The sequence below is a fragment of the Typopeltis vanoorti genome, chromosome 1 (assembly GCF_054136105.1).
Source record: "Typopeltis vanoorti isolate ZY-2024b chromosome 1, IOZ_Tvanoo_1.0, whole genome shotgun sequence".
Classification (NCBI taxonomy): Eukaryota; Metazoa; Arthropoda; class Arachnida; order Uropygi; family Thelyphonidae; genus Typopeltis; species Typopeltis vanoorti.
In genome coordinates, this window is record NC_143549.1 from 162,032,917 (window position 1) to 162,047,620 (window position 14,704).

The 14,704-nt window shown below is 36.0% G+C and overlaps 1 protein-coding gene across 6 annotated transcripts in view; it reads left to right on the top strand.

Moving 5' to 3' along the window:
* Positions 1-14,704, top strand: part of LOC150110589 (TBC1 domain family member 19) — a 476,985-nt gene that overhangs the window by 113,893 nt on the left and 348,388 nt on the right. For all 6 annotated transcript variants that reach the window (XM_090395037.1, XM_090395020.1, XM_090395012.1 and 3 more), the window contains exon 6: positions 4,200-4,263. In XM_090395037.1, coding sequence (XP_090251163.1) covers positions 4,200-4,263 — 64 coding nt within the window. The remainder of the gene's footprint in view (positions 1-4,199; positions 4,264-14,704) is intronic.

Genomic DNA, 14,704 nt, shown 5'->3' on the forward strand with positions numbered 1-14,704 from the left:
AGGCAGTCACAAGTAGAGTGATGTGGGCAAATATCAGAATGAGTAATTGGACAATGAGACTTATTTGCCTATGCTCAAACAGAAGGTTCTACTAAGGTAGAAGTGGAGGAATTTTTTGATGCTTTAGAAAAAAGCAACTGACACAATGAAAAAGGAAAATTTGATTCTTGTTGTGGATCTAAATAGCAGAGTAGGAAATGATTGTCAGACATACAAAAATATTTTGGGAAAATTTGGAGTAAAGAGCAAAGCCAATAATAATGGCAAATACCTGTTGGATTTCTGCTCAGGACATGGACTGGTTATTACTAACACCATGTTCCAACATAAAAATGTACACAAATTCACATGAAGAGAAGAGGCAAGGAATAAGAAAAGTCTCATTGACTATGTTATTATTGATAGTGATGTTTTCTCCCTGGTGCAGGACACCAGAGTGTACAGAGGATTTGAAATTGGAAGCGATCACTATTTAGTGTTGAGCAGGATAAAATTAAATTTCATATTGAAAAGAATAACATGTAAGAATGTTTTAAAACAAATAAAAGTCGAGCAGCTCTCAGATGTGAACTGTAGACTAAAATACACAAAGATTATTGAAGAAAAAATGAAAGAGTTTCAGAACAGGAACCAAACCTTAGATTTAGTTGCAAGCCTTGAAGAAAACCCTGATTGATTCAGCCAGAGAGGCTGAATCAATCAGGTGAGGTTGTCTGCAAGGATAGAAAAATCAGAACTCCATGGTTAACACAGGAAGATAAAGAGGCAGTGAAGGAAAAGAAGAAAGCATATCAAAAGTTCCTGGCAAATAAGTCAGCTTTTGCTCTTAGAGAATACAGAGACAAATGTAAGAAAGCTAAACACTGTGTAAAACTAGCTAAACAGAAGTTATGGGAGGACTTTGGCAAGAACATAGAAAATAAATGTCAAGAAGGTGCTAAGATATTCTGGAGGTTGTTGAAGAAGCTTAGAAATGGAGGAAAAAGTGCTGTAAAAGGAGTTAGAGATGATAAAGGTTACATGAAAACAGGAGAAAAAGATATCCTTGAAGTATGGAGTAATTACTTCGAAAAATTGCTAAATGAAACAAGCAGTGATAGCACAGTGGTAAAAAACACTCGACAGGCATACAGTCAGGAATACGTATCCATACTTGAAGTAGAAAAAGTCATCAAAAGATTGAAATGTGGAAACGCAACAGGAGTAGATGATAATCGACCAGAAATGCTGAAGTATGGTGGTATAAAAGTCTTGCAGTGGCTTCACTGCATAGTTCAGAAAGTCTGGACAGAGGGACGAATTCCCGATGATTGGAGTAGAACTCTAATAGTACTCATATTTTAAAAGGGAAAATAAAACTGAATGTGAGAATTACAGAGGTATTTCCCTACTGAGTGTACCTGACAAGATCTATGCAAACATACTTGAGAAACGGTTGAGAAGAATTGTGGAAGAAAAGCTTGGTGAAGAACAAGCTGGATTCAGGCCAAATAGAGGCTGTCAGGATCAGATCTTCACTTTACGACAAATAGTTGAGAAAGCATGGAATATAACAAAGATCTGTATTTAAGTTTTGTCGATCTGGAAAAGGCATATGACAGGGTGCGAAGAGAGAAGCTATTCAGTATGCTACAGTTATATGGTGTCAATGGGGCATTATATCAAGCAATACTTAGTCTGTATTTGAGTTGTAAGTGAGCAGTTAGAATTGAAGGAAGTACAGGAAGATGGTTTAATGTTAAATCTGGTGTGAGACAAGGATGTACATTATCCCCTCTGTTATTCATTATCTATATGGATCACATTATAAAGGAAAGTGGTATTAAACATGATATCAGAATTGGAGATATTAATGTCAGCTCTTTGCTTTATGCGGACTATGTTATACTTCTAAATAAATCCGCTATAAGTTTGCAAGAGTCCCTGACTAAATTGAATAACTATTGTAATAGATATGGCATGGAGGTCTGCATTGAAAAGACAAAGACAATGAAAATAGGTAGAATTGTTGAAAATGTCAATTGTGTTGTGAACGGGGAACCTGTGGAACAAGTAAAACATTTCAGCTACTTAGGCACGATTTTTACTGAAGATTTTAAATTAAATATGGAAATAGACAATAGAATTAACAAAGCTGGTATGGTAGGAAGTCAATCAAATAAATTCATATGGAATAAGAGAGAAATTAGTCGGAACACTAAATTAGCTGTATACAAGACAGTGTTCAAAAGTTTTAACTTATGAATCTGAGAGCTGGGTCAGAAGTAAAACACTTGACCAAAGACTTGAATCCGCAGATATGAGAGTCCTGTGAAAGATTAGAGGCGTGAACAGATGGCATCAATGGCAGTATCATATTAAAAACGAGGATATTAGGAAAGAACTTGACATTGTCGGCATCCAGGAATGCATTAGCAGAGCTAATCTCAGGTGGTATGGTCACTTAAACAGAATGGGCGAGGAAAGATTAGCAAAACAAGTGTTCTCTGCCAGGCTGGGAGGAAAACGACCCAGAGAAAGACCAAGATATAGGTGGATTGATACGGTACAATGTGCCTTAGACGATAGAAATATATGATATGATAACGATAATATTGGAGTCTTGACAAGTAATAGACTGATTTGGAGGAAAATTGTAGATAGGAAGTAGGTAATGATGTAAATTTTTCATGTAGTACTATCATATCCTGTACACCCCCTTGAGGGTACCTGTCAGGAATTTGATGATGATGATACTGAGAACCACTGCAGGGATGGGGTAATGGTGCTGGAGTATCGCTGGAATAAATGTATTAGTCTTAAGGGAGAGTATGTTGAAAAATTAAAATAATTTTGAAATTATAAATTTGTTTTTTCATTGTTAGGCCGAGAACTTTTCAGACCACCCTCGTATAGCAAAGTAAACTGCAAAGAAAATCTAACGCAGAAAATATGAAAATAATTCAAAGGAAGAAGCTTTTTTTTGGACATATCTGCAGAATCGATAACATTAGAGAGAGATCAAAACCTTGATGCTTAGTATAATGGATGGTATAAACAGAAGAGGATGCCCAAGGTGAGAGTGAGTAGATGGTGTGTAAAGAAAGGTGCAGGATTTGAGTCACTTGGTAATAAAAAGTGAGAAAAATGGCAAAAAATGGTGAAGCAAGCATTAGACACCAACAGGCATTGCACCCATTGGCATTGATGATAATGGTGCTATAAGTTTACATTCTTTCATGGATGAGATTGTCATTAAAAATCATTGATTATATCATTTTAATAGAAAATCTTGGATAATGCAGTTTTGTTATGTTTTGTACTAATTGTACATTATAAAGTTAAGACTACAGAACAAGAAAGTTAAGCCTACAGAAAAAAGTACAGAACAATGAATTGTCCTGAGTAATGTGAGGAAAGTATTGACAATAATATTAACAGAAACATTAAGAAAACTATTGGAGGAAAATCTTGCAGAGAAGGCTCTGTGCAAAATTTATACCTGGTTTATTGAATTAAAGATGGCATTCAGTAGTATAGATCAGAAAGTGGCATTGGCTACACTTGAATCTTATGGAGTGGACAGGAACCTGATATGGCTATTGCAGAACATTAATAACAATGCAGAGGCCCCTGTGAGAAATTGTGAAGAAATAGAAGATGGTTTAACTTTTTATTATTATAAAATTTTTATAAAAAGTCTTAACTTTTTATTCTTGCTTACCTTATTCATATTTGAGCAAGAATAATGATTTTTTTTTTTGTTTGCTTAACTAATGTAGCATTGTTTACGACAATGCTTAAATGCCAAGTTATCATAATTGTATTTATGAGAATACTCCTTTTACATAGACACACATCAGTGGACTAGGTTGATTATAATTATGTTGCTATTCTGACTTCAAAAAAGATGGTACTTTATAAATTGGATAAAATACATTTAAAAGTTCAGAATTATGATATATTTGATAGTGTATGATGTCTTTGATGGGTACATTCTGCAAAATTCACTTAACATCAAGGACATCATAATACTCTTTTTATTGTCTGCTAGTCAGCATGTTTGAAGAAAGCTATTATTTCAGATCTTCACTAAACTTTATCATCACATTTCAGTTTTTGTTGAAATAACTGTAACAGACAGTACATATGTTTATAATACTAGAATAATTAACATCCTTTCTTATTCAGATATTCAGATTTTTATAAATGTTTCCTAGAGACCAGTTTCTGAGCAGAAAGAATTTGAAGCAAAATGGTCAGAACTGGGAACAGAAGACATGGGTGAGTAAGCCTAATGTAAATGCTATTTCAGCTTTCAAAATCAAAGTTTTTTAGAATCTGTTAAGATAGTGAAATTTGTTAAGTTCATATGTTTATTGCAGATACTGTAGCATGTCATTGATTTGCAAAATCCTCTGTATATATTTCAGTTAGTGTCCTTGGTTTAGCCATAATTATCTGCACACCTTTTAGTCTTGGGCAGTTAAGTAGTAGGTGACTGATGATATTCCTTGAGATGTTTAAGGTGGTATTTCCTCATCAGTGGAATAGTACTCATGAACTGGGAATTATTTGGTACTATTTCAGTGGAAAGTGTCACTGTGCAGGAATGTGCAACAGATTTTGTCCACAAAAGGTGAACAAAATTAAGCTACAAAGGTTTGATATGAGATGGTGAACATTGGCTAAATAACAAAAGACACTGGAAAGTTTATGGGGAGCCTGCATCCATCAATGGATGGAAACAGAAGAAGAAATATAACTGTTTTTTTGCAGTGTTTTAATGTGTTGCTAGAAAATGGTACAGTTGATTCTCACTATAACAAACTTGTAGTGACCACAGGAATAGTTTATAGTGTTATAGTAAACAGCCTGCCATAGTGACTTTCTTTTAACATAGCATTGTGCCCATAGAACTTTGATCGGGAAGTTTAGTATGTTACAGTGGTGTTTGCTATAGTGAGAGTTGATCATACAACTTTGGGTAATCATGTTCATTGTGAGTTGTTATTAATCCTTTCCAAAAATTTAATTATACTTTGTGAAGAAAAGGGCTATAAATTAGAATCAGTATATTACTGCATGAATTATTTTACTAGATATCATCACAGTACCTCCATGGAGTCAAGACTCAGGTGTGAGGGATTCTACTGCCTCACTCACTCACTCTCTCTCTCTCTCTCACACACACACACACACACTCTCTCTCTCTTCATCAGAGTATGCTTTATTTCCACAGTCATGTTATTGACAGGCAATGAATTCCACTTACTTCATAAACCACCCTACTACTTGATTCTCTGTTAACACTCTTTATACAACTGAAAGGTGCCTATTTACCTCATTCTGAGAAGAATGTCTTCTTCATTAATCTTATCACAGTTCATTGCTAACTTCTATGTCTCAATCATATCCATATTTAATCAGATTTTTGTCCAGAGCAGATTTTGTGGCCTTAAAAGAGGACCTGAATAGAATGCATGAATGGGCATGGTAGTGGACATTTGCCAGTTCAATGTTACAAAGTGTAAGGTTTTAAAATTCATGAAACAAAGATTCATAAAAAAAGAACGCTCTGCTTCCCAAAAATGGGATGCAGAGTGTTCATTTGGTGGGGATATATTGGAGGAGGTGGAGGAAATAAAAGATCTAGAGTGATGCTGAATAGGAATCTAAAATTTAGAGGACATCATAAATTTAGAGAACATATTGCATTTGTGAGAACAGAACAACAAATTCTGCAGAGGGCAATGATCTGTAGTATAAGCAAATTTGGTTCCATTGTATAAGGTCTTGATTAGACCATATATGGACTAATGTGCACAGATTTGGTTACCTGGTTTTCGAAAGATGAAGAAATATTGGAAGGGTCCAGAAGTGATTGATTAAGGTGGTTTGTGGTATCTAGAATGCATATGAAAAAAAATTGAGAAAAAGCAGTTTGCATAATTTGGTGAATAAGTTGGGGAGATATGATAGAGACTTATAAGTTGGTAAGGAGTTTTTGTCAGATTAGCATGCAAGACATTTTCCATAGAATCTTGGGAGATAGGAGGAGAACAAGAGGTCATCCCTAAGAACTGTATGGGAGGGGTGAGCAGGGGAGTGAAAAGTAGGTTTTTTGTATGGATAGTGGAACTAAAGGATAGTGGAACACATTTCCTGAGAGTGTGGTAACTACAGAGAATATGAATGATATGAATGTATTCAAGGCATAGTATGATGAGCTGTGCATGCACATGATGGGGGGACCTTCCATGATGAGTCTTTAAATCTGTGGAAGTCAGATAATGATAATAATAATTATCTCTTCCCTTCGCTTATTCATGGGACTCAGTAAACTGCATTTCCTGTCCATTCTCTCATTCTTTTTTTTTTCATACCCAACATTCCAAAGACTGGAAAAAAACTTAACCATCTCTGGACCCTTTCCAACATATCCTTGTCTCTTTGTGAACCAGGTGACCATATCTGCATACTGTGATCCATATATGGTCTAATCAAGGCTTGTTCAAGGGAATCGAATCATGACCTCCCTACATTTATTTGTCAGTTTCTTCTATATCATTGCCATAATCTGTTATGATATCCTTACAATTTTAGCAGTGCCTGTCACCAAATTTTATGTCCTTGTTTACAATCACTGTTATCTTCTCCACCTCTAGCACGATATCCCTCCAATTGTATGTTCTGCATACCATATTTGCTTTCTAAATTTTGAAATCCCTGACCAGGTGCCAGCAGGTTTTTTTTTCACGATGGGTCAAATTTTGAATTTGTATGTTCACTGCTTAATGTGCTGATCACACACGGACAGTGATGTTAGTAAAAAATATGGTTTATAAACAAATTACTAAGCATTACACAAAAATGAAACTTTTATTTTATCCTGAAGATGAAGATTCAAATGCTTGTCATGTGAACTATGCTTATGCTAGTTCACAATGCAAGGGCAATATATCATCATCATCATCATCATCATCAAATTTCTGCCATGTACCCTCAAGGGGTGTACAGGATATGACAGTACTACATGAAAAAATTAAATCATTACCAACTTCCTATCTACAATTTTCCTCCAAATCAGTCTTTTACTTGTCAAGACTCCAACATTATCAGATCTTATATTTCTATCGTCTAAGGCACTTTGTACCGTATCAATCCACCTATATCTTGGTCTTCCTCTGGGTCGTTTTCCTGCCAACCTGGCAGAGAACACTTGTTTTGCTAATCTTTCCTCTCCTATTCTATTTAAGTGACCATACCACCTGAGATTAGCTCTGCTAACGCATTCCTGGATGCTGACAATGTCAAGTTCTTTCCTAATATCCTCATTTTTAATATGATATTGCCATTGATGCCATCTGTTCACGCCTCTAATCTTTCACAGGACTCTCATATCTGCGGTTTCAAGTCTTTGGTCAAGTGTTTTACTTCTGACCCAGCTCTCAGATTCATAAGTTAAAACTTTTGAACACTGTCTTGTATACAGCTAATTTAGTGTTCCGACTAATTTCTTTCTTATTCCATATGAATTTATTCAATTGACTTCCCACCATACCAGCTTTGCTGATTCTGTTGTCAATTACTATATTTAATTTACCATCTTCAGTAAAAATTGTGCCTAAGTAGCTGAAATGTTTTACTTGTTCCACAGGTTCTCCATTCACAACACAATTGACATTTTCAACAATTCTACCTATTTTCATTGTCTTTGTCTTTTCAATGCAGACCTCCATGCCATATCTATTACAATAGTTATTCAATTTAGTCAGGAACTCTTGCAAACTTATAGCGGATTTATTTAGAAGTATAACATCATCTGCATAAAGCAAAGAGCTGACATTAACATCTCCAATTTTGATATCTGGTTTAATACCACATTCCTTCATAATGTGATCCATATAGATAATGAATAACAGAGGGGATAATGTACATCCTTGTCTCACACCAGATTTAACATTAAGCCATCTTCCTGTACTTCCTTCAATTCTAACTGCTGACTTACAACTCAAATAAAGACTAAGTATTGCCTGATATAATGCCCCATTGACACCATATAACTGCAGCGTATTGAATAGCTTCTCTCTTGGCACCTTGTCATATGCCTTTTCCAAATCGACAAAACTTAAATACAGATCTTTGTTATATTCCCATGCTTTCTCGACTATTTGTGATAAAGTGAAGATCTGATCCTGACAGCCTCTATTTGGCCTGAATCCAGCTTGTTCTTCACCAAGCTTTTCTTCCACAATTCTTCTCAACCGTTTCTCAAGTATACTTGCATAGATCTTGCCAGGAACACTCAGTAGGGAAATACCTCTGTAATTCTCACATTCAGTTTAATTTCCCTTTTTATATATGGGTACTATGAGAGCTCTACTCCAATCATCGGGAATTCGTCCCTCTGTCCAGGCTTTCTGAACTATGCAGTGCAGCCACTGTAAGACTTTTATACCACCATACTTCAGCATTTCTGGTCGAATATCATCTACTCCTGCTGCCTTTCCACATTTCAAGCCTTTGATGGCTTTTTCTACTTCAAGTATGGATATGTATTCCTGACTGCATACCTGGTCAGTGTTTTTTATCACTGTGCTGTCATCACCGCTTGTTTCATTTAGCAGTTTTTCAAAGTAATTACTCCATACTTCAAGGATATCTTTTTCTCCTGTTTTCATGTCACCTTTATCATCTCTAACTCCTTTTACAGCACTCTTTCCTCCATTCCTAAGCTTCTTCAACAACCTCCAGAATATTTTGCCACCTTCTTGATATTTGTTTTCTATATTCTTGCCAAAGTCCTCCCATGATTTTTGTTTAGCTAGTTTTACACACTGTTTAGCTTTCTTACATTTGTCTCTGTATTCTGTAAGAGTAAAAGCTGACTTATTTGACAGGAACTTTTGATATGCTTTCTTCTTTTCCTTCACTGCTTCTTTAACTTCCTGTGTCCACCAGGGAGTTCTGATTTTTTTATCCTTGCACACAACCTCACCACATGCCTCTCTGGCAGAATCAATCAATGTTTTCTTCAGAGTTTGCCACTGAATCTCTAAGGTTTGATTCCTGTTCTCAAACTCTTTCATTTTCTTTTCAATAATCTTTCTGTATTTTAGTCTACAGTTCACATCTGAGAGCTGCTCAACTTTTATTCACTTTAAAACTTTCTCACATGTTATTCTTTTCAATATGAAATTCAATTTTATCCTGCTCAACACTAAATAGTGATCGCTTCCAATTTCAAATCCTCTGTACACTCTGGTGTCCTGCACCAGGGAGAAAACATCACTATCAACAATAACATAGTCAATGAGACTTTTCTTATTCCTTGCCTCTTCTCTCCATGTGAATTTGTGCACATTTTTATGTTGGAACATGGTGTTAGTAATAACCAGTCTATGTCCTGAGCAGAAATCCAATAGATATTTGCCATTATTATTAGCTTTGCCCTTTTCTCCAAATTTTCCCAAAATATTTTTGTATGTCTGACAATCATTTCCTACTCTGCTATTTAGATCCCCAACAAGGACCAACTTTTCCTTTTTCATTGTGTCAGTTGCTTTTTTCTAAAGCATCAAAAAATTTCTCCACTTCTACCTTAGTAGAACCTTCTGTGGGAGCATAGGCAAATAAGTCTCATTGTCCAATGCCCCATTCTGATATTTGCCCACATTACTCTACTTGAGACTGACTGCCATTCAAGAAGATTAGCCTCGTATTTTGTGTTGAATACTATGGCTACTCCTTCTTTTCCTTTATTTTCATTGCCTGAATATAACATTTTGTATTTATTGCTGAGAAAGATCTCACCAGTTTTTGTCTTTTTTGTTTGTCACCCATATTATGTCGATCTGGTACTTATCTAATTTTTCAGCTAGCTCCATTTCTTTGCCATTCAGGCTTCTTATCTTGATAGTACCGATCTTTAACTCTGGTGATGTTGAGTTGGGGTTTGTTTTCAGATTTGTTCCAGTAGTTGACTTTTCGCTGTTCGCCCTGGTTCCCTGGCGAAAATAACGGGGGCCTTGTTTAACCGGGCGACGCCCCAGCCAGCATGAAATTTTGTCATGTTGTGCTATCATTTTTTATTTTGGTTTAACCAATAAGAATACAATTTGGTCGGCTAAATCCCAAATTGCCAGCCCATCCTCGTTCGTTCAGTATCAAAGTAGATACCCAACAGGGTGCACCACGAGAAGGTGAGGATTGGACATTGGGTCAGAAGCCCTGGTCGGTTCTCCGCATTCCTCTAAAGGCTTTGTGGAGGTCTCCTTTCAGTTATACAGCTTTGACCCTTAAGCACCAATATATAACTGTATTAATTATAAATAAAAACACAAAAAGGAATGAACTGATTTGCTTTTTTATTTTTAAAATGCTTTCATGGGTCATAGGTTGCCAACTCTTGCCCTAGACATTAAAGTAATGAAACTAAGTGAAAACCAAGTTAAACAACAGTGTTCCCCAAACTCTGTGATGCAAACATTGGTGATTTTCCTCTTCCTGGGTATTTTCCCTTCATACACAACTTGCTGATAGCCTGTCACCTATTCAAAGCTAATCTGTAATAAAATTCCCTCAGTTACAGTTTAATTAACAACTTCTGTAATATATCAAAGACCTTTTGCAAAATCTAAATATATCACTCTAAGTTTGGCTCGTACGGTCGTAGAACCCACACTATTTCAAACATCAAAATATTGTGTTAGCGTTAGGGACCACAGAATGGTAGCACTTGTTGAGCAATGTCTCAATTAGTGATAGCCTTGGGCCAGCTATATCTGATTGGCTACTAGCAGAGATTGAACTGCCCACTCAGGCTCTAAAAAATTTAGATAGGGCTGAAACGGCCTTGCCCTCACTATACAGGAAGAAAAAGGCATTAGCTGATTTCTTTCATATACTTCCTGTCGACTTTCTCCTGATATATCTATCTTTTAGTCTTTCATACAAATTCTCGTTAGTCTCTTTCTCAGGTATCACATGGTACTTCTGAATAACAAGGGAATTGCCTCAGGGTCGAGCCAATATTAGAGTATCTGAGATCAACCTCTCCTAAAGCACTAAGAAATTTTTTTTTTCGCTGCGCCACTTAGGGCTTTTATATTAAATAGACTATATCGATCAAGAAGTGATCTCTAGATTGTACTTAAGTGATACCTTGACCTTGCAGACATGGCCAAATTCTCTTCTTTCTAATTTCCCGCCTAGGTTCGTATTAAGTTTTATAAGAGGTGCATTGGATTCCAAATCACAGATAGACTTAATTGTATTCAAAAGCAAGGTTTATTAAACACTATATTTACATTCATACAACATGTTTTAATCTCATTTTTAGAGAGTTCCTGACAATCAGGTTAATCATTGAAACATTTTAACAACATAAGGATATACAAACTTATTACTGTTATCTTTAGTAATATAAATCTTATCAATGTTAAACTACTCTAGTTAGGCATGATATTCACAGTAATTCCTTTCTAATTCAGTAACAACCAAACCACTCAAGATAGCATCTATCTCTTACGATCTTGTCATTAATATCAATTTTTACTCTGAACTTTGTCATAACACTCTTTAAACACATAACATAATTCAATCACAGTAGGAGACAGTAAATTTACAGTAATTTTCTCAAGATCACTCAATTCAGTACTATATAATATTAATGTTCTTCCCTCTGAATCACAGCACGGCACAAATCCTTTCACTCACAGTTAACAAATTCAATAAAGTTCTACTTATCTATCTTGCACTGCATCACATTAAGAGGTCTTCAGGAATCTGTCTCGCCTTGACCGAAATTTCCATAGGTTCCTATCTGGCTTTCTGTGGACAGCTGGGTCTATGCTCTCTCCACGGAGATACGAACTTCGAGTTTCCGCCGATGCCCCTATCAAAACCTCCGGATTAGACACGCTGCCACCCTTCTTCTGCTCATGACACTGAGAGACCAACACCAGGAGATCAGGAACAAAAAAGCCCCTTGTGGGGAGGTTCTTGACCCTTTTATTTCGCCTCGGTTCCCGGCGATTCTCGTACTCCGCGATATCCACCTAGCACTTTCACGTAGGTTGATGTCACAGCATCCAGCTTTCTCTGCTACACTTTTCGAGCGCTGTTGGTGCACGATTACCCGGGGCAAACCACTCCCCTCGCGTTACTGCTTCGTGACCTTTGGATTTACATGCCCTTTGGAAGTTTGTGCAAGTCATTCAACAACTCCTAATACTTATTGCCCTAACAAATGTTAAATATTTATGTTTCCACTATTATTTATACAAACTAGTGAGTGGTCCTATGTTGAAATACTATATAAATAACCACCTTGTTTTCCTTAAGTTTGAAATATTTGACATATCTACAAAATTGTATTTTAATACCTAGAGACAAACACATGTTTTTATTTTCCTTTTCATTGGGATACGCATGACGAATCATGATAAAATTGGAGTCCTAAAATCACAATCTATCACAATATAAAAACCTTCAGCATTATTCCTCCAGCAATATTCACCAAGTGATATCATTCTTCTATGTTCATTCTTTCTTCTATTGGCTACATGGCAGCAAAACTGATATATTCCTTGACCTGGTTGGCTTATTCTGCTCATACTGTACTTTTGCTATTTTTAAAAAGTCACCTTGGTGCACTTCAACTAAACATTTCATCCTTTCCATCTATACCTCACATTACAATATAAAAAATTGCTGCCACTATTTCCTGGTTTTATTTCTAATTTGTGTGGACATAACTGTTGCTGTTATCAGCATCATTCTCTCTCTCTCCCTCCATTTTTTTTCCTTTGCTATCCTCAAGAAAAAATATCATACTCTTCATCTCTGTTTGTATCAAGATATTATTCTCATTCCATCATGTTTCACTTATTCCAACAATTTCTAGGCAAATGAACTTGATCAATGCAACTGTTTTGCCTCTTTCCTTATTCTGGTACTCCTGGAATTCATAAAAAAATACAGCAATTAATTTCTGGATCTATAACCAGTCCTGCATGCTCCCTCTTAGCTGTGACTTCTCCATATATTCCCCTGGCTGTTTCTCTATGTCACCACCTAGTTTTGTTTCTGTTGTGGACAACTTTTTCAAGAACAAGTGTGGAATAGTGAAATTAGTGGAATGGTAACATTCCTCTGTTGTCTATTTATTTGTGTTAATGCATGCAAAGGTTACTAAAATCACAGAAGCTTCCATTCAAGAGCATAAAAGATATCAGAAACTGTTAACCTAAAGAATAGTATAGACACTCCTCGATATATTTGTAAGTAGACTATTCCTCAACTTCTTATGCAAGGCGAAATTTACGTAAGTCGGATTCTCCCATCCTTTCATAATAGACTTTGTCATGTCAAACGCATATTCAAAAAATAAATGTAATGCAATGCAGAGATTTTAAATAGTAAAAAAAAAAAAAAAAAAAAAAAATCAACTTACTGTATTAAATACTTAGAAGATACATACATTTAAACCACATCCAGTTGGATTAACAGTTTATAAATACTGAACACGGCAAATATATTTCACAATTTGACCACACTTTAGTGCTGGCAACACAATATATTAACAGGGAATTGTCACTGCACATTATCTTTTAACTTGTGGCTTTCAATATCCAAACTTATTTGAAGGATGAAAGAAGAAAATCAAGAATAGATGCGTGGGGGTGTGTGTCTGATGGCAGAAAAGACTTGTATAACAAGGATGGCCTGCACTTGAATTCATTTGGCATCAGAAGCCTGGAGAAATTACTTCTTAGTATGAAAACTAATGCAGAGAGTCAGGTAAACTAGGTCATCAAGGGAGGAATGGGGAAAATATGTGTGAAAGTTCCGCTATGATATGCAAATTTGATAAAGATATGGATGTCTTCGAACATGATTATGTATGTGGCGAAGGGATGGAAAAATGTGCTTTAGGTTCGGACATTTTATGTATGTCTAGGGAGCGAAAAGAGAAAATTCTAGAACAAGACCAAATAGATTGCATATCTAAGATGAAAAGCCAAACGGCTATTTTTTTCTGACGAGGTTGATAAGTTAAGGGGATAAAAATCCCTTATTGTTTTTCAACAAGTAAGCGAAACTAAGATCGAAAACTATGATCTGAACGTTTCATGCCGACGAACTGTCGGTGGATCCAAGTGTAAGTGACCACTTGGTAGTGCCACACTAAGGCAACTCGTTGCAAAGGTGGAGCAAGAACCCTCACTATTCTTGATATTTTCTCATAATGTAAAAACACACAGCTCCTAGGAGATGTAGTATTGTTTTACATTATGAGGAGAGGTCACTACCCAGACCGGTTTCAACCTCTGGGTAGTGACCTCTCCTCATAATGTAAAACAGTACTACATCTCCTAGGAGCTGTGTGTTTTTACATTATGAGAAAATATCAAGAATAGTGAGGGAGCTTTCTCCACCTTTGCAATGAGTTGCCTTGGTGTGGCTCTACCAAGTGGTCACTTACGCTTGGATCTGCTGACAGTTCGTCGGCATGAAACATTCAGATCGTAGTTTTCGATCTTAGTTTCACTTACTGGCTGAAAAACAATAAGGGATTTTTATCCCCTTAACTTAGATTGCATATCTAATTATAAGAATAGGCTAGGTGGTAATTTATCATGTCTATACACAAATGCCAGGAGTATTAGAAACAAAGTGGTTGAGTTCCTTGCTTTATTGAATGTGATGTCACCTAAGA